This window comes from Myotis davidii, unplaced genomic scaffold (genome assembly GCF_000327345.1).
Source record: "Myotis davidii unplaced genomic scaffold, ASM32734v1 scaffold955, whole genome shotgun sequence".
NCBI classification, from domain to species: Eukaryota; Metazoa; Chordata; class Mammalia; order Chiroptera; family Vespertilionidae; genus Myotis; species Myotis davidii.
Genome location: NW_006287066.1, coordinates 91,000 through 109,812, shown reverse-complemented (window position 1 = coordinate 109,812; position 18,813 = coordinate 91,000). Strand labels below are relative to the sequence as shown.

Genomic DNA, 18,813 nt, shown 5'->3' with positions numbered 1-18,813 from the left:
ATATATTTATTACTATTTTTTTTTAAGTGTCACATTTTTTTTCAACATGGTAAATCTTCATATGCTACCAAATGCTTTACCCAACTAATAGATTTTAGAGTTTGGTTATATCAGAGCCTCTAAAAATACGCCCCCCCCCTCCCACCACCACCACCAAGCCTCTTCTCCATCATAACTTAAAGGAAGAGTCCCTTTAACTGACATAAAAATTATCCCCCTAATGTGGAAGTAGGAAACTCTTTGATAATAGCACTTTTCCTAAATTTCATTTGAGGTCACTGAAATATCCAGTAAGCTGTAAGGTCCCCATGACTAAGCCAATCCATCCCATCTCCACAGGGGGTTGGGGAGGGGTTTTGAAAGCACACACTAATATCTCTGGGTTCAGTCAGCAGGGAACCCACACAGAACATGTGCTCTAAGCATGTGTCCCGCTATAAAGATGGATGGAAGGCTAGAGGAATGCTAGCTGGACCTAGTCTTTAAAGAATTACCATTTAACGTTTTCAGAGAACATAGTCAAGAGGTGAGTAAAGTGAAAAAACAAAGGCCTTATTTGGCTCCATGATTCACCTGTAACTGAAAACACTGAAGGTAAAAGGTGATTTGCAGATCATCCACCTATAAGACAACCAACTGCACCAATCCACAAAGAGACCATAACAGGGATTTAGATGTGTTTCATTTATAAGATATCCTGAATATACTCCAGTACACAAAGCACCCCCTTTTTTTCTGCAAGCAGCTAAACGTTAACCTCAACATTTTCTCTGTGAGAAATCTAAAGCAATATTTGCTTTTCTAGTGGAACATTTAGACTAAACTCTTAAGTTTAAATTTGTGTTTATATACTTTTGTATTACTTACTTAGTGCTTTTCTAATAATGAGATGAGTTATCAAGAAGCCACAAACATGCCCTCCCTAATAAATACTATGAGTTTTATATGAATTTTTAAGTATGAAAAAGTTTGGTGAGTCAGAATTAAATCATGGGTATATCTTGATAAGGAAGTACCTATTTGACAGAGAAAAAGCATGATGGGCTTATGAAAATTCCTTTTCATAATACAGTGGAACCTCGGTTCTCGAACTTAATTCATTCTGGAAAGCTGTTTGAGAAGAGATTTGTTAGAAAACTGTATCATTTTTTTCCTATAAGAAATCATGTAAATTGAATTAATCCATTCCAGACCCCGATATGATTCTGTTTCAATCTTTCTTATATACATACTGTATATATCTAATGTACTGTTTAATCTATAAACAAATACTTCTTCAATTTATGGAACCACCCCCTACTAGCCTTAACCGAATCCCTTTCAACACACGTTCAAGGGGTGTCCTTCAGGTCAGCATGCAGCATCTTTGCTTTCTCACATTATCATTACCTCTGAAATGCTATCACCGGCAAACTGTTTTTCACTTATCCAAATCAACAATTTTTCTACCTCTTCAATTGCCTATAAAAATTGTTTCATGAGCACTTCCACACCATTAGCAACAACAGTACTCTTGATGGCTGGCCTCTTTATGTTTTGAAATTGTGCTAATCCTCCGCTTCCCCAGCAACAAAAGCAGAAAAGAAAAAAAATATTTACAGCACAATTTTCTGAGGTGTTAACAATAGCAGGTTCAGCGGTAAACTGACACACACTCCATTCTCTCTTTTGTGGCCTGAGACATGCTTTTTGTCATGTTCATGTATCAACATGAGGTTGTCAGGTTGAGAATCAAATTGTTCGAGATGGGAATTGTTCGAGAACCGAGGTTTGACTGTAACATAAATAAGTCAACACAAAGCCAGATAAAAATTTATCTCTAAAACTCCAAATTTGTATCAGACATCATGTTGTTTTGAAATCATTCATTACAAAAAGGAGTGTATGCATATGTCTGTGTGTGAGTTGGCGGGAGGGGGACATAAGGGAAGAAAGCATATGCAGTGCGTCTGCTCTCACACAAATTGTATAGGAGTTGAGGAGAAATTGGCTAAAAAAGAAAAAGCCACAGCATCAGGAAAACTCACTGAGAACAATAAACTTTTTTAATGATTACTTTCAGGACAGAAGAAGAAAAAGAGGGGCAGGCAGAGGGACAAGGAGAAAACTATGGGATGGAAATGATGGAGCAAGGGTAGGGACATGGAGATGGACAATGGAGCCTGGACCACACTGGCTGTCAGGGAGGGAATGAAGAGAAGGCAAACACTGCAGTGACTCCAGCATCCCAGATTTTTTCACAATTCAACAACAAAAAGTAAAAGCTGCTTGCATTATTCTTCCAAGAGATTGGAGCAAGGAGGTTTTACTTTGCACTTACCCTGTAGTAATCTCTTAGGTAGGATTCATTCACTGTCTATAATAATTTAGCTTAAAAGAAGTAGTTTTCCTCCAAGAAGCAGTGCAGAAGATTTGCTGGCCACAGATGTCTCCTATAACAAACTGGCCCCATTTGAGTTCAACCACCATGGAGCTCTTCAAAAAAGAGCTGCTTCCCTGGGCAGGTGTGAGCACATGCCAGATCAAAACAATGCTACCCATTTCTCAAAACTAACCTGAAAGCCTTCCACATATGCTGGAGAGCAGCCTAGAAAAGAAGTGCTTCCCACAGGAAGACTGGAACCTCTGCCCAGGCTACGTGCTAAGCCAGTGTCACTCTGCCAAGAGAGTGGCAGCCAGCCTCATCTTAAAACTTTAAAAAACTGGTTTTGAAGCTCATACCTGTCTTTTTCTAACTGACGTTTTGCTTCTCAACATTTCCAAAGGTAAGACTGATAATGGTGATACTTAGTAACTCAAAAGCACTTTGAGGGGATTTAAAAAAGGCCTTTTTGGGACTGAGGCAAAACTGCTCCCAAAGAGCCAATGCTGAAATCATATAGTCAACTTGTCCCTAATTCTGCCTTGGGAGTCCTAGTTTGTAGCAGAAGAAGAAAAATATAAAGGAAAAACATATATAATACATATATGAAAACCCCAAGAAAACAATTGTATTTCATAGAACAGTTCTATGGACTTAGGAGAAGGAAAGTAAAAATCCTTGGAACACTTATGTTGCAGGGAACTAACTCATTTATTTACAAAGGCTTATCTGCTTCCAGCCTAAGTCTACCCCATCCCTCCATCTAGATAATTGCTGAATGTACATCTTGAGTCCACCTCGTCTTCCCATGTGCAATGTTAGTTTTAACAAAAAACCTTTCCACCAGCTTCACTCTAATACTCACTCTACTTAACGCAGGCAAAAAGAATTAGGAGTTGCTGAAACAAAAGGAAAAGGGGAAATGGCTCTTGCTCTCAAATCTGTCCTTCCAAAGAGTTGGGATTCACTGCATTCCTTCAGGGCTGCATAGTCTGTGACATCACAGACTTCCCTTAGTGTTCTCCCCGACACACAGGGGGGGTGGTACAGTCCCACCACTGTTCAGCCACAGGACAGGGACACCTCTGTGGGGCAGGGAATAATACCACAGTGCACAAGTACAGGCCCGGGACAGTCGAATTAGAGCTAGCATCTTCACATCACTCAAAGTCAGCCTCCACTGAGCTTAAGTGCACACCCTTCTAGCCTAGTCAGTGACAGGCAAGTGGTGGTAATAGCTGGCTGGCCAATTAATTTGTTTTTACTGGTGATGCTATAGGGCAGGAAGGTGGGGATGAGAAGCTAGTTAGAAATCTGAAGAACTACTGATCCAAGTGTCCATCAGTAGTTTCCCCCAATTATAATCAATTGGGTTAGAAATAGAAACATGTATGACAAAAAATATATAAAAATGGCTCAGGACTTTCCTGATTCTAAGCCTGTCCAACAATCTAAGATTCTTTTTCTTTCCAATGCTTGACAATTCTCTATAGTTCTGCTGCTAAGATCAACCCTTCTCTGACCCTAGGCAGCTCGGGGGGTGCCGCCTCTGGTATGAACTCCAGGTGTTACTGCTTGGGGTGGGGGGGAGGCATCAGAAGAAGCTCTCCATCATTCTAGTCTGTGAGGCACAGAAAAGTCAAAACAGTAGGTGCTGGCTTTACCAGAATGTTGAAAATATATTGAAAGAACCAACCAGGAAAACCAAAGGCTGGCTTGTTCCAATAGTTTTTCCTGAGAACAGTCCAACTAAATGTGGGCAGTGAGTGACCTACAGAGGCTACATCAGGCAACTATGTCACAACCAATTAGATACCTTAAATCTGCCTGAAAGGCCAGGTGGCCTGCGATCTTGGGGTGGCTTCTAGGCTTGACTTGAATTCTCCTCAAGCTCAATCTGCCTGATGATCTGTATTGAAGGAGGACAGAGCTGAACAAAAAAATTAATAGCTGCCCATTCCCCACATGGGGCCTAAAGGGCAGATAGGACTGGGGACTGGAGAACATTCAAGTGGAAGGACAGAGCTAATATTAGAGCTCTAATTTTGGGAGTAGTGGATGAGAAACCAGTAAAAGAATTTTCCTTCTCTCCTTTTGGGATTGAATCCCAATATCCTTAGACACCACCCAACAATACCACCTCAACATTATAGCTATTTTGTAGGGATGCTCTTACCGTCAGGAACTTCATCAGGCTTCTTTCTCTTCTCATACACAACAATGATCACCACAAGGATGATGATTTCAGCCAGGATTCCCAAGAAAGGCCAGAGTGGGGCCAGGTGGCTCCGTACCCTGAGGATGGTAACGACGGAGGCAGAGCCAATGGAGTTGGTGGCATTACATTCATACTCGCCAGGGTCCTCTGTGATCTGGAGGTTCACGATGCTCAGCTCAGTGTAATTTTCCTTGTTGATGATGAAGAAGCGGCCAGAGTTATTGGCAATATCCTGCTCAGGGGCAAAAAAAGTGAGAATACACAAAGATGAAAATAAGTGACTTAGAATAAGAGATCCAAGAAAACTACGGGATTTGTCCAGAAACATGTTAAGAAATTGCTAAAATCAGTGTCTAGAAAAACTTGAAAGCATTTTATCTCAGCACTCCACTAAATTTAGGCCGGTCAAACAAAATGGTTTTCAAAGGCATTAACCTATGATATATAGCTTGACAGAAAGAGGAAGTACCAATGTTTGATTTTTAAATGTTTTTCAAAATATAACAGATACTTAAGATTCTGTGGTCATGAGAACAGGAGATGAAAATACCCAATGAGGAAACCCCAAACTGCTCTGACCAAAGCTCAAAGGTCCTTCCACCAGGGACCAATAAAAAAAAAATGGGCATTTCCTTGCTAGCACTGCAAAATTCTAAATGTTTTGTTGCTCTTTCAGAGCCTGCTCTGAAAAGACTAAATGCAGTATCTTCACCTCTCCATTCCTCATCCCAATCCCCTTATTAAAGGGTTTCTGAAATCTAGTCAGGTTAGTCCTTATCAACACCTAACATAACATTATTGAGAGGTCATAGAATGTGAAGAAAAATTGACTTTTTTTTTAATCCTCATCCAAGGATAGAGGGGTGGGGAGAGAAAGAAACATCAACGTGAGGGAGACACACTACTGGCTGCCTCCCACATGCGCCCCTGCAACCAAGATACATATCCTTGACTGGAAATCAAACCCATGACCCTTTGGTCCACAGGCCAACGCTCTAACAACTGAGCAAAACCAGCCAGGGCAGGACTTATAAGTTTTTAATAAACTAGATTTGATCCTTGGTTTTGTCACTAATTTACCTTGGTTAACAGGTAACCTTTCTGAAGAAATTGGATTTGATGGTCGCCAGGTCCTTCTGATTCTGAAGACTGATAATTAGTAAGTATACCTGATAAGTATAGTGTTGGGCATACAAGGACTGGGAACAGGAGGAATGTATATGACACTCCTATGATAAAAAAGGAGATTAATCAAACATCAGTGAATCAGAGAGAAACGAAGAGTTTAAAGCTTTGACTTTCCCAATACCATCAAGAATCATGCCACAGGGCAGGCATCCCTACGGCTTCACAGGGGAGTTTTACCAAACATTTAAAGAACTAACACTTAAACTCCTCAAACTATTCAAAAAAATCCAAGAGGAAGGAACACTTCCAAGCTCTTTTTATAAGGCCAACATTATCCTAATTCCAAAACCAGATAAAGACACGACAAGAAAGAGAATTACAGGCCAATATCCCTGATGAACCTAGATGCTAAAATCCTCAACAAAATATTAGCAAATCGGATCCAGCAATATATTAAAAAGTTTATACACCATGACTATGTGGGATTTATTCCAGGGATGCAAGGCTGGTACAATGTTCAGAAATCAATAAGCATGATACATCACATAAATAAATTGAAAGATAAAAATCACATGAGCACATCAAGATGCAGAAAAATTATTCCACAAAATCCAACACCCATATTTGATTAAAACTCTCAGCAAAGTGGGAATAAAGGGATCAGACCTCAGCATAATAAAGGCCATATATGACGAACCTACAGCCAACATCATACCCAATGGGCAAAAATTAAAACCATTTCCCCTAAGAACAGGAACAAGACAGGGATGTCAACTTTCACCACTCTTATTCAACACAGTCCTGGAAGTCCTAGCCACGGTGATCAGACAAGAAGAAGAAATAAAAGGCATGTAAATTCAAAAGGAGGAAGTAAAACTCTCATTATTCACAGATGATATACTGTACATAGAAATCAGAAAACATTAAAAACTCCACCAAAAAACTATTAGTTTTAATAAATGAATTTGGGAGTGTAGCAGGATAAAACAATCAACACCCCAAAATTGATGGCTTTTTATACACCAATAATAAATTCTCAGAAAGAGAAACTAAACAAACAATCCTATTTACCATTGCAACAAAAAATTAAGACACTTAGGAATAAACTTAACCAAGGAAGTAAAAGACTTGTACTCGGAAAACTACAAGACATTGAAAAAAGATATAAACAAGTGGAACAATATACCGTGCTCATGAATTGGTAGAATCAACATCATTAAAATGTCCATGCTACACAAGGCAATCTACAGATTCAATGCAATCCCTATTAAAATACCAATAGCATATTTCACAGATGTAGACTAAATACTCCAAAAACTTATATGAAACCAAAAATGACCCTGAATATCCACAGCAATCTTGAGAAAGAAGAACAAAGTTGGAGGGATCACAGGACAAGATATCAAGTTATATACTACAAAGCCTCTATAATCGAAACAGCCTGGTACTGACTCAAGACCAGGCATATAGATCAATGGAACAGAACAGAGATCCCTGAAATCAATCCAAGCCATTATGCTCAATTAATATTTGACAAAGGAGGCAAGAACATACAATGGAGTCACAACAGCCGATAAATCATGTTGGGAAAACTGGACAGATACATGCAAAAAGTGTAACTAGATCACAAGCTGAGCTTACACCATACACAAGAGTAAGCGCAAAATGGATAAAAGACTTAAATATGTGTGAAACCCTAAAAATCCTAGAAGAAACCACAGGCAGCAAAAATCTCAGACATGTCTTTGTAGCAATATGTATATAGATACATCTACTAGGGGCAAAGGAAACTAAGGAGAAAATAAACAAATGGGGCTACATCAAAATAAAAAAAAAAGCTTCTGCACAGCAAAAGAAACTATCATCAAAATGAAAAGGAGCCCACTGTATTGGAGAACATATTTGGCAATGATACATCTGATAAAGGGTTAATATCCAAAATATATAAGGAATTCATAACAGAAGGAAGACAAACAATCCAATTAAAAAATGGGCAAAGTACCTAAATAGACACTTCTCCAAAGGGGACATATAGTAGCCTAGGAGACTTATGAAAAAATGCTCAAAGTCATTGATCATCAGAGAGATGCAAATTAAAACGACAATGAGGTATCACCTCACACCTGTCAGAATGGTTATCATCATCACATCAACAAATGACAAGTGCTGGGAGGATGTGGAGAAAAGGGAAACCTAGTACACTGCTGGGGGGCATGCAGACTGGTACAGAGTTACTATGGGCAACAGTATGGAGTTCCCTCAAAAAATTAAAAATGGAACTGCCATTTGACCCAGTGATTCCACTTCTAGGTATATATCCTAAGAAACATAAAACACCAATCAGAAAGAATGTATGCACCCCTATGTTCATATACAATTTATAATAGCTCAATTTACAATAGCTAAGATCTGGAAACAGCCCAAATGCCCATCAGTGGATGAGTGGATAAAAAAAGCCATGGTACATTTATACCATGAAATACTATGCAGCAGTAAAAAAAGAAGGATCTCTTAGCCTTTGAGACAGCATGGAGAGTATTATGCTAAGCAAAATAAGCCAATCGAGGAAAGACAAATATCACATTATCTCACTCATGTGTTGAATCTAATCAACAAAATAAACTGATTACAATAGATCCAGAGATGTGGAAGCATGGAACAGAATGCTGAATCTCAGAGGGAAGGTGAGGATGGGTGAGTGGGTGGGAAGGGTTCAACCAAAGAACTTCTATACATATATGCATAACCCATGGACACAGACAATAGGGTAGTAAAGGCCTGGAGTGGGTGGTGGGGGCAGGCTAGAAGGAGTCAATGGGGGTGAGGGGGGAGGGCATATGCAATACTTTCAACAACAAAGATTTAATTTACAAAAAAAAGAGAAATAGAAAAAATTCATCAAGATTATCAGCTTTTCTTTTGCCAAAGGCCTTGAAAGGGAATGAAAAATTATTACCCTCAGGGTCTCTTTCTCCTAATAAATCTAAGATACATTCTTTGAAAAAGAAAAAAGAAAAAAAAAGAATCATGTCATGGGCCTGGCTCAGTTGGTTGGAGTGTCGTCCCATGCACAGAAATGTGGGTTTGATTCCTGGTCAGGGCACATACCTAGGTTTGTGGGTTCAATTCCTGGTTGGGGCATGTATAGGAGGCAACTGATCAATGTTTCTTTCTGTCTCTTAAAAAAAATAATCAATAAAAAAGTATGTCTTCTAGTGAGGATTTTTTTAAAAAGAATCGTGCCAGGGATTAGAAAATATTTTTTTAACCTTTTCCTGGAACAGATACTGTCAGTTTTCCAATGTCTAAGGCTGCCCTTGGGACTCATCAGGTTGCCTCAATTCCTAATCCTGTGTTTCAGGAATAGTATACTAACATTTGTTCTCTGCCTTGTCTTCCCCAAAAACATTAAGACCACTTAAAAACCACAATTTTCTTTAGTATAAACAGACTAGAATAATAGTAAAAGCTTAAGATTGGGGTTAGCTCTTTCAATGTCCTATCTTCAAGGCAAGCAGTCTAATCCCTTACCAGACAGTGTTAACAAATCATCCATAGGGTTTCCCTGCTGGACAGAAACTGTCACTGACCTCCAGACTCATGTTGTGACCATTCATGACTCTAGAAAGGGTGACTGAAGCTATGTCAATATGGCAGCTGTAGCAACTGGCCCAGATGTCTGGGCCTCCCCCAGGAGAAAATCTAGTAACCAGAGACCCAGGCTGCCTCCTACTCACCATGAACAGACCGTTCTCCTTCCTGCGCCAGACCCACTCTGGGTGGGGGTAGCCAACTGACTTGCAGTACATCATGGCATCCTGCCCTTCGTTCTTGTTCTCGCTCCGTTTATGGCCAGTGATATCAGGAGCAGCTGTGAGAGTGTTGAACAGTTACCATGGGAGCCAGCTCTGAATGGGATACAAAGGCCCCACCTAATGGCTCAGAGCCTTGCTTCTAATATAGTCAGTCTTTAGGCTCATTCTCAAATTCAGCTTTGCTAACATGCATTTCAGGTGAGACTAGAGCAATGGAACCAACCCCATCCCCTATCTCCCATCCACCAAAGCACCTCAAGCACACACCAGGTTAGGATTACTGAATGTGAAGTAAACCTACTCAAAGAGAGCACAGGCTTAACTGCCCTAAAGTAAGCCATCCTTTAAAGAAAATGAAAACAGAAGCTATCATCACCTTCTCTACCAGTCATGGTTTTCCTTAAAACACCCTCACTAACAATTGTAGTTTATGTCCAATGTCATATATACCCTTAAGGAAATGAGGAATCTCTGAAATCAAACACCTAAAATCAAGTCCTACTTCAAGGTATGTAAAAACAATGAATTCCTGGAGAAGTTATCTGATGAATGTTAATGGCAAAGGCTCTGCCAGGAAAGAAGAAATCCAGCAAATTAGTCTTCACAAGAGGAGGAAAGGAAGGAACAGGAAATTCAACCAGTGTCCCAAGAGACTTTATTAACAGCTTAAGAATCTGACTTATGCATCTGATTTGTAGTAATCTCAATGAACCCAATCTTAAGGAATTTCTAGACATGCTAGGGGCTGTTAGTCTTCTCTGCTTTTAGGGATCACTTAGGAAGAAAGAAACAGCACCTGTGATTTTAAAATTAGATAAGTTTCAAGGATCCAAGAAGCCTGAGATGAAGGCTACTTCTTTGAATCTAGCCTTCTTTGAGCTTAACTATATTTTCCACCATACCTTACCAGTTATAGTAATCTGAAAGCAATAAATTCAAAGTTAGGCCAAGATGGGAAAGAGAATCAAGAGGCCTGGTCCAAATTCCAGTTTTGCTGGTTCTTTAATTACTTTGTGCTTCAGTTCTATACCCATTATCAAATGGATACAATTCTAGCCCCTGCCTACATTCAGTGTCTTTGGATAGATAAATGTCAACAAAACATTCATTTGAGACTAAAAGCCTGTGGAATTGTTATTACCGTATATCATGGGCTGATCCCATGTTTCCCATCTGACTGGCTTGGCTTAAAAATAATCCAAAATCTGCTACTCTCAGATTGTGCTTCGCAGGTCAGCCCCAGAAGCACCAGGACAGGAATGGACTGAGCAAGGCCCCAAGCTCTCTATAACCACTGCTTGCCAAATAGATCTACTCAATACTACTCAGTGTGAGGTGTTTTCTAAATATGATATTACAAAGGAAATGTCTTTTTGTTTTTCCAGGCAAAATTCCTCATTACAGAAGCGAGTGAGTGGGTCAGGCTGGCTCGATCTTATTCCCACCATGCCAAATTCTCCCACAGTACTGAGTCACTTCTCAATGGTCACCCTTCCTCAAAGAAAATTTCTTCAGTCAATAGATATTAAAGACCATCTTAAGCACTTGAAGGAGTAAGCTCCATGGCCACACATGAACTAAAATGCCATCATGGGAGAACTGGGTGACACAACAAGCAGAAGAGCTACCACATTTTGCCTCCAGTTGGCCCACTACATGCCAGATATGACAGAGAGTTGTGGGGAGAAAGCCTTTCTAATGAGGTAAATTTTAGCACAGTCATGAAGAAAATAAGGGTGTAGGCCACTCGTATCTATGGGGAAAAAACTCCAAGTAGAGGGAAAAGCAAAAGCCTTGAGGCAGAAATGTGGTTATTATGTATAAAGAGTAGCATGGGGAGTTTTTTTTTAAAACACAGTAAGCAAGGGGAAGATGGCAGAAGAGGGAATCAGAAAGAGTGGAGCCCAGATCAGATAGGACTTGTAGGCCAGTGAAATGACTTTGGCATTTACTCTGAATCAGCTGGTGAATAGTAAGTGTAGGTATGGAATGATCTGTATGTCTTAACAGGCTACCACTTGCTATTATGCAGATGACAGAGAAACAACAGTGGCAACAAGACTAATCAGGTGCTATTACAGTAATCCAGGCAAGAGAAAGGGTGGTTTGGATAAGGGCAGTAGTAGTAGTAAGGAGGAGATTCTGTATACATTTTATAGTTTAAGTTAATATATTTGTTAATGGACTGGATGTGGGATGTGAGAGAAAAAGGAGTCAAGAATGACCCCATGATCCCGGCTTGAGTAATAGAAAGAATTGAGTTTTCAGTTACTGAGATGAGGAAGATTGCAGAAGAATTAGGGTGGCTTGTTTGCTTATTTTTACTTTGTTTTGTTCGGGGATGTAGTAATTGATGGTAGTAAAAACCAGGCATTCAAATTTTAGGACATGTTAAATTTAAAATACTTATTTAACATTCAAGTGAAGCAGTCAAGTAGACAATTAATTATCAAGTCTGGAGCTCAGGGTAATCATCTAGGTGGAGATACAAATTTCAGAAATCAGCTTACAGGTAATGTATCTTTCCTCTTTCATTCTCCTTTGCCCCATGAAGAATACCCAATCTGGCCCAGTTATATGACTAATTCCAAAAGTACTGTGAGTTCAGTACCATCAACTTTTGCCATGGGTACTCATCTCCAAGATTATACATCCGAAACACCTAAAAGGCTAAAAGTTGAATTGGTTTAAGGCTCCACAGCCTCTAAAAGGTTGCTATTCTGAAAAGACAGAGACTTGAAGGTGAAGATGTTAAGAGAGGGGTGGAGATGGTCTTCACTCCTTCCTTAGTGTTTAGGAGACCACTAGGAACTTAGCTAACTCCCACCACACTTTGTTGGCCATGTTTACACAGTATAAGCCTATAAGAAGTGTTTTCAATGGTTAGATGTATTGCTGCTTTCTCCACAATTTAGCAAATAATACAGAGTGAAGCTTAGGAATAGCCCCTCTACTTAACGTACTCAAAAGTCTAATGCCCTCATTAGTCACTCTTGGAATGGTGAAAATATTACCTGTGTACTCAGCAGAGAGAAAAATTAAACCAACATTACTATATCCTTATAGGAAGTGATGACAACTATTACTTTAGCCTTTGGGTCAATGAAAAGTTTTTTTTCACTTCTCTCTATCCTTTACAGTAGCTGCTCAATCAGAAAGCCTGTTCCTGCCCTACCAGCTGAGCAGGACAGCAGAACAACAGAGCAAGAAATACCCAGGCTCTCAGCACATGTCAGCAGTAGTCAGAGAGGGGGCCCCCTTGGGGCTCAGAGTCCACCTGTGGTGGTTTTTAAAGTGTCCACAAATCCTCCGATATTCTTCCCTTCAAGAGGTGGAGCCTAATTTCCCTCCCTTGGAGTGTGGGCTGGACTTATTGACTTAAATAAAGCAGAAGTAAAGGTATACAACTTTAGGTACTAGTTCAAAAGAAAACAAAGTTTTCTCCTTGCTCTCTCTGGGATCACACACTCTGGAACGATGCTCAAATGCACAAACAGCCTGTAGGGAGGACCAGGTAGTGAGAAACTAAGGCCTTCTGCCAATAGCCACATAAGACAGCCACCGGGGAAACAGATCCTCCAGCCCCAGTCAAGTTTTCAGATGACTGCAGACCCAGCCAATAGCTTGATAGACCCTGAGCCAGAACTACACCACTAATCTGTGCCCTAATTCCTGACCCACAGAAACTATGAGGTAACAAGTGTTTGATGCTTTAAGCAATAGATAACCAACATAGCCACCCAGTCAAACAGATATTACCCCATTTGGGCCCTACGGAGACTCTCTTACTCACCCAATGAGTAACCTAAGACGGGTCATTTAAAATCATTTGAGTTTCAGTTTTCACTTTTGTAAAATGAGAATAATACCCACATACTTCATAGAGGTCTTGTGAGGATGAAATTACATTTCTATAGCAATCTAGCACATGTTTGGAGTTCAGGATCAAAAGTAAACATTTAAATTGAGCTGTTATTTGAAGCAAGGAAAGGCTAGGCCTAGGCTCAGGCACTCTGAATTCTAAGAAATCAAAGAGATGCTGATTACTGTGTTCTCTCCCTGTTTGCTGATATAAACAGGACTTCTGTGACTCCAATAAGGTTTAATCAGGTCAGACACTGACAAATTATACTCATTAATGGCTTACTAATATTGATTAAGGTGCCTCACCTCATTGAAGGGCTTGCCATTCAATAATGAACAGCTTAATAGGTCCTGTTGGTCTGAAGATAGATCTGAGGAGTCTGACAAAGCAGATACTCTTTACTTCCCTGTACCCTCTCAAGGACGAAGAGATGGATTACAAGAGTGAGGGCAGAAGTGGTAAGGAAGTCACAAAGAGACTCTTAAAAGAGATCACAGACTTATTAGGAGTAAACTCAATCTCTCACCTTGCTATCCACCTTCTCTAATCAGTTTAATGAATATTCTTCCAGTATCCTAACGAATGGCAACGCAAGGAATCCAAAAGACTTTGTTACCCAGCAATGCCTTAACCAATTTTATGACCTGGGTCGAAGACAAATGCACATTCCTCAGTACCTTCTGCTGCCTGACCTGCCTACACTTCAGCAAAGCATTTGGCTTCATTGCCAGGCTGGTGGCTGTAGAAAGTGTCAACTTACACAACAGAGATATGTTCAGCTGAAGCTGATGATAAGTAAAGTTAAACATAACCATAACAGACCTGAGAAAGGTATGTGGCCTCTTACATGGACTGCTTATTTGGTGTTCACTTTTCAAAGTAAATTCTTAACTTCACAACTAATATTCAAAAGAACTCCATCCTTAAAGGTGTTTTCAATGAGTAGGTTACGTCTAAGTAAATATAATGATACTGTATAAATGATTTCTTTGCTTCCTTTTTGCAAAATATAAAATTCCAGATATACCTCATCGTTGCTGTAGGCAAGTTGGAGACTTGGCTGACGGCAGAGGGAGTGTTAAAATTTACTGCTAACCAAAGGCTAAGCCCAACAAGCAATATGAGACTGATCAAGATGGAAGCAAGAAGGATGTCAGCTTTTGGCTCAATAAGGCTTCTCTACAAGTAGGTTCATCATTGGTTATGAAAACTAGAGCAGTCTGGGACTTGTGCTGCCTCCTATAGATGAGGCTTTTCCCTTTCCTGCAAATGAAATCACTGACTAGGAAGCACTGAAGTGATTCTAACCTTGGATATACACTATAATCACCCAGAGTGCTCTTAATAAGCCTGATGCTCAGGCCATAGTTAAACACATCAAATCAAGTGTGAGAACCACTGCTTTAATACTGGTCTTGGCACCAGTATTTGAGATCAGTGTCTGAGATCAGGGGGGAATGTTCAATAAGACAGAGAGATGAGTGAGCAGAATTGTGGAGGCCCTACGGTAACATTCTCAAAGCTAAGAAAGTAAAAATCACAATCACTAGGAAAAGAAGCTTAGAAATCATTTCCTCCAATAACCCAACGATTTCCTCATCTGTATCCATAAAAGGAAATCACAGACCATAGGAGACTTACTGAACCTTAAAGACCCTCTATCTCAACCTACTTCATCATACACTGGGCAGCCGAGGAAGAAGCGTGACTGGTCAGGGTCACTAAGTTTAATGGCGGGGCAAGGATTAGAGCCCATTTCTTCTTACTCAGTCTGAGTCCTTTAAATTGTTATGTGCTGAACAAGGCCACATGGTGTAGTGTTTAGGGGAACAGGCTCTGGCACTAGAGCACCTAGGTGAGGACCCTGGCTCCACTGCTTAACTCTGTCACTCTATACAAGTCATTTAATTCCTTTCAGCCTCAATTTCTCACCTGGAAAGTGGAGATAATAACAGCATTTACCTGAGTTGTGAAGATTAAAGCCAGATGGGGAAGAAAAGGGTTGTGTGCAGAACAGATGCTAAAGAAATATATATGTATAGTCTGAATTATAAATGAAGATTTTCAGAGACTCCTGTCAGCAGAGGTCACTTATGTTCCCTGAATCCCCTGGAATTTCTGTTCTCAAGTACAGATACCTCTTACCTCTCTATTACTCAGAAGATTTTTCAAATCATTATAGTTATAAAAAGAAAACTGTCTCTTACTCCACCTTATAGGCACTGAAGAAATAAAATGAGTTAATATCAAAATGCTTTGGGAATAACACACCACCCCTCTTACCCCACTCTAAATGCAAGGCAGTTTTCTACCCCACCACACTCAGGAGCTAGCCTAGAATATGATCCGGGGCCTGAGGCAAACCTTTAAAAATTTACACAGAAAAAGCCAAATGTTCAGTCTTTACCGTACTAAACTATCCATTACCTGACTGATGTTAAGTGTTTCACTGTTTTCTGTCCAGGTATTCGAGAAGAGAGGGAAGAGAGAAAGACTAGAATTTTTTATGAATTTTCTTAAGAGACTAACATATCTGTCCAAGCTACTCACAAAATATGTTTTAGGATTCTATAAAAAGAATTTTCCTTAGGTCTACTTCTTTAAAACCAGGATTATCACCACCTGCCCAATCTTCCTCACAGGGCTATTGTACAGTAAAAACGCAACAGTGCACAGTCTGCATCTTCACTATGGCAAGATACCTTCTAAGCCAGGGGTGGGCAAACTTTTTGACTCGAGGGCCACAATGGGTTCTTAAACTGGACTGGAGGGCCGGAACAAAAACATGGATGGAGTGTTTGTGTGAACTAATATAAATTCAAAGTAAACATCATTACATAAAAGGGTACGGTCTTTTTTTTTTTTAGTTTTATTCATTTCAAACGGACCGGATCCGGCCTGCGGGCGTAGTTTGCCCTGGTCTAAGCTGTCCCTTCCTCTGGAAACACTCTTGCCTTTAGCCTCCTCTTCCCTGATCTCCAGATCACTTCATATCTGCTCAACAGAATGTGAGGGAAGGTGCCTCTGGGCCACTGAATCCCACCTCGTGCAGCCAAACCAATGGAAAAACAACCTTTGTTTCCACTCCTGAAAGTGCTGCTTAGAAATCATTAACATCAAATCGCTAAGATTACAGTTCATCAGGACTTGTAATTGTATGTAATTATCCTTTAGACTTGGAGAGGACTATTAACTAGACGCACCACTTTCCTTCTCTCACTCATCCTGTTCCCTCTGCACTTGGACTTTGTGCCAAAGGCTCAGCCTGGAATGTTGCAGGTCCTCAGGTCTTACAGAGGAGTCTCCCCACAGAGCTCAGCTCACCCAAGTGGGGAAAGGCCCTTGGCTGGCTGAGAAAATGCTTTCTCATACCTTCATCCTCATGTTGAACAAATGTGGCATTCTTTAAAAACAAAGGTAAACCCAGATCTCTCCAAGAAAAGCCACTGAATTAATCAAATCCAGGTTCTCTGGCCTGTGTAGACTGAAACCATGCAACTGTGACTCGACCCCTTCAGGCATTTAGAATTCAACCTGGCAGCCAGAAAAGGTACTGGCTGTCCATGCACTCACAAGTCAGGGTTGTGTCACCAAGGCATTACTTTCATTTAATAACAACATATAATAGAAACTATAAATGTGTCTAAGCCTTTCTTGAATCTGAATTTTTAGTCTTCTAAATATTTTAAGGAACACCTGAATACCTACATATAGTTGGCCCTTCCTATTTCCTAAATGTATCCCTCTAGCTTCTAAAGACCATACCCTATGGATTTAAAGAACAAGATGTCTTCCTAAGTAAAATTTAAATTAAAAAAACAACAACAACAACCTCATCTCTTCAGTTTGACTTCAAACAGTAACCCCGCCTCCCTATGGTCATTTCATAAAATGGAAAAACAAAGGACTAGGAGTCAAAACCTAAGGTTCTATGCTAGCTTGACCACCAACTCACTGTATGGCAGAGCAGTGGTTTCTTTTCTGGATCTCAGTTGCTTCTTTGAAATAACACAGGAAAGCTGGGATTAATGATGTACTTAAGTAGTTCCAACTCATACAATTCTATTGGTCTTTCTTGGATCTTTCAGCTGCAGCCTCATCTTTAAGATGCCATGCACCCAGAGTTAATAGGAAAATTCTAATGAATTATCCATAAATAGTTAATGTTTACCCAGAACACTGTACTTTGACAAATTCTGCTGGCCCACTGGAGAGACCTATTGAATAATACTCAGAAGGCACTGCTCTAAGAGCTTTACATAAGGCTGAACCACACACAGCTGTCAACATTCAAGCATTTTTAAAATACAAAAACAGTAATTTCATATGGTTCAACCTACTATGTAAACTTATTTAATCCACCTAACAAACCCATGAGGCAGGTTTTACAAACAAATGTACATAAATTAATAATTTATCATAGTCCCACAGCTAGTAGATGATGGGGTATGGATTTAAACCTGGGTAGCTGAGCTCCTAAGTCCTAATAACATTATATTGCCTCCCATAATGGAAACAAGAAAAGCTTGAAGTCTAGGGATCCAGACCAAAATAGTATTTCAGAAGAAGAGTGAGAGGCTCACACCACAGCCTCTGTTGGGTTGTACCTTTCACTTCAATGGTGGCATTTGCTTTAGGAGCACTGTGAAAGTGATATACACAGTGGTATTCGCCTGAATCTTCAGCTCTCGGCTTATTGATCCTGCAGAAATAGGAAGAAAACTCAAGTGAGGAAGCTGGGAATAGTCAAAATATACAAAAAGAGAATCTAGGGGGGCAACGAGGGACTCTGCTTTCCAAATTGTGCCCCTGAATGCAACTTACCTCCTCCTACCTAAAAGGAAAAACCTCCCTCTGGGTTACTCCTTACTGGGTGCCAGAAATACAAAGATGCAATGACACATGTTCCGAAACCTTAAGGTGTTCCAGTCTAATGGCGCAAATAAACCACAAAACAATCAAAATAAAAGGCTGTACAAAGTATTATAATCTATATTCAGATATAGGCAATGGACGTCTTGCTCACCTCATAGTTCCAGTCAAATAAATAAGAACAGGAAAAAATGCAAACTTGTTTCTGTGCTTCCCTAGAGACCTTGTTTTAGTAGTCCTGTACTTCCTACCCTGTATTTTAACAGCATGCCTTTCAATAAGTCTACTCACTAACAGGACCCAGAGATAGTAACAAAATAAACAAAAACAAAAAAAATCTGCCATCAAAGCATCTGCCAGAGATGTAGCTAAACTTTTAAGGATTTTAGCTGCAGCTAAAACTCCAGGGTCCTGCATGATCTGGCACCTTGCCCACCTCCCTAGCCTCATCTCAGCCACTTTCCAGCCCTGCTGGTCTCTTTTGTTTTTTTAATGTGCCAAACTTGTTCCTATCTCAAAACTTGGACATTCTTTATATAGCATTGTTTTTGTT

The 18,813-nt window shown here is 40.0% G+C and overlaps 1 protein-coding gene across 1 annotated transcript in view; it reads right to left on the bottom strand.

Annotated features, from left to right (window-relative positions):
• Positions 1 to 18,813, bottom strand: part of NPTN (neuroplastin) — an 88,849-nt gene that overhangs the window by 5,677 nt on the left and 64,359 nt on the right. Inside the window, exons 6-8 of the mRNA XM_015560787.1 lie at positions 17,996 to 18,090; positions 9,446 to 9,579; positions 4,539 to 4,812 (exon numbers count right to left, since the gene is read on the bottom strand). Coding sequence (XP_015416273.1) covers positions 4,539 to 4,812; positions 9,446 to 9,579; positions 17,996 to 18,090 — 503 coding nt within the window. The remainder of the gene's footprint in view (positions 1 to 4,538; positions 4,813 to 9,445; positions 9,580 to 17,995; positions 18,091 to 18,813) is intronic.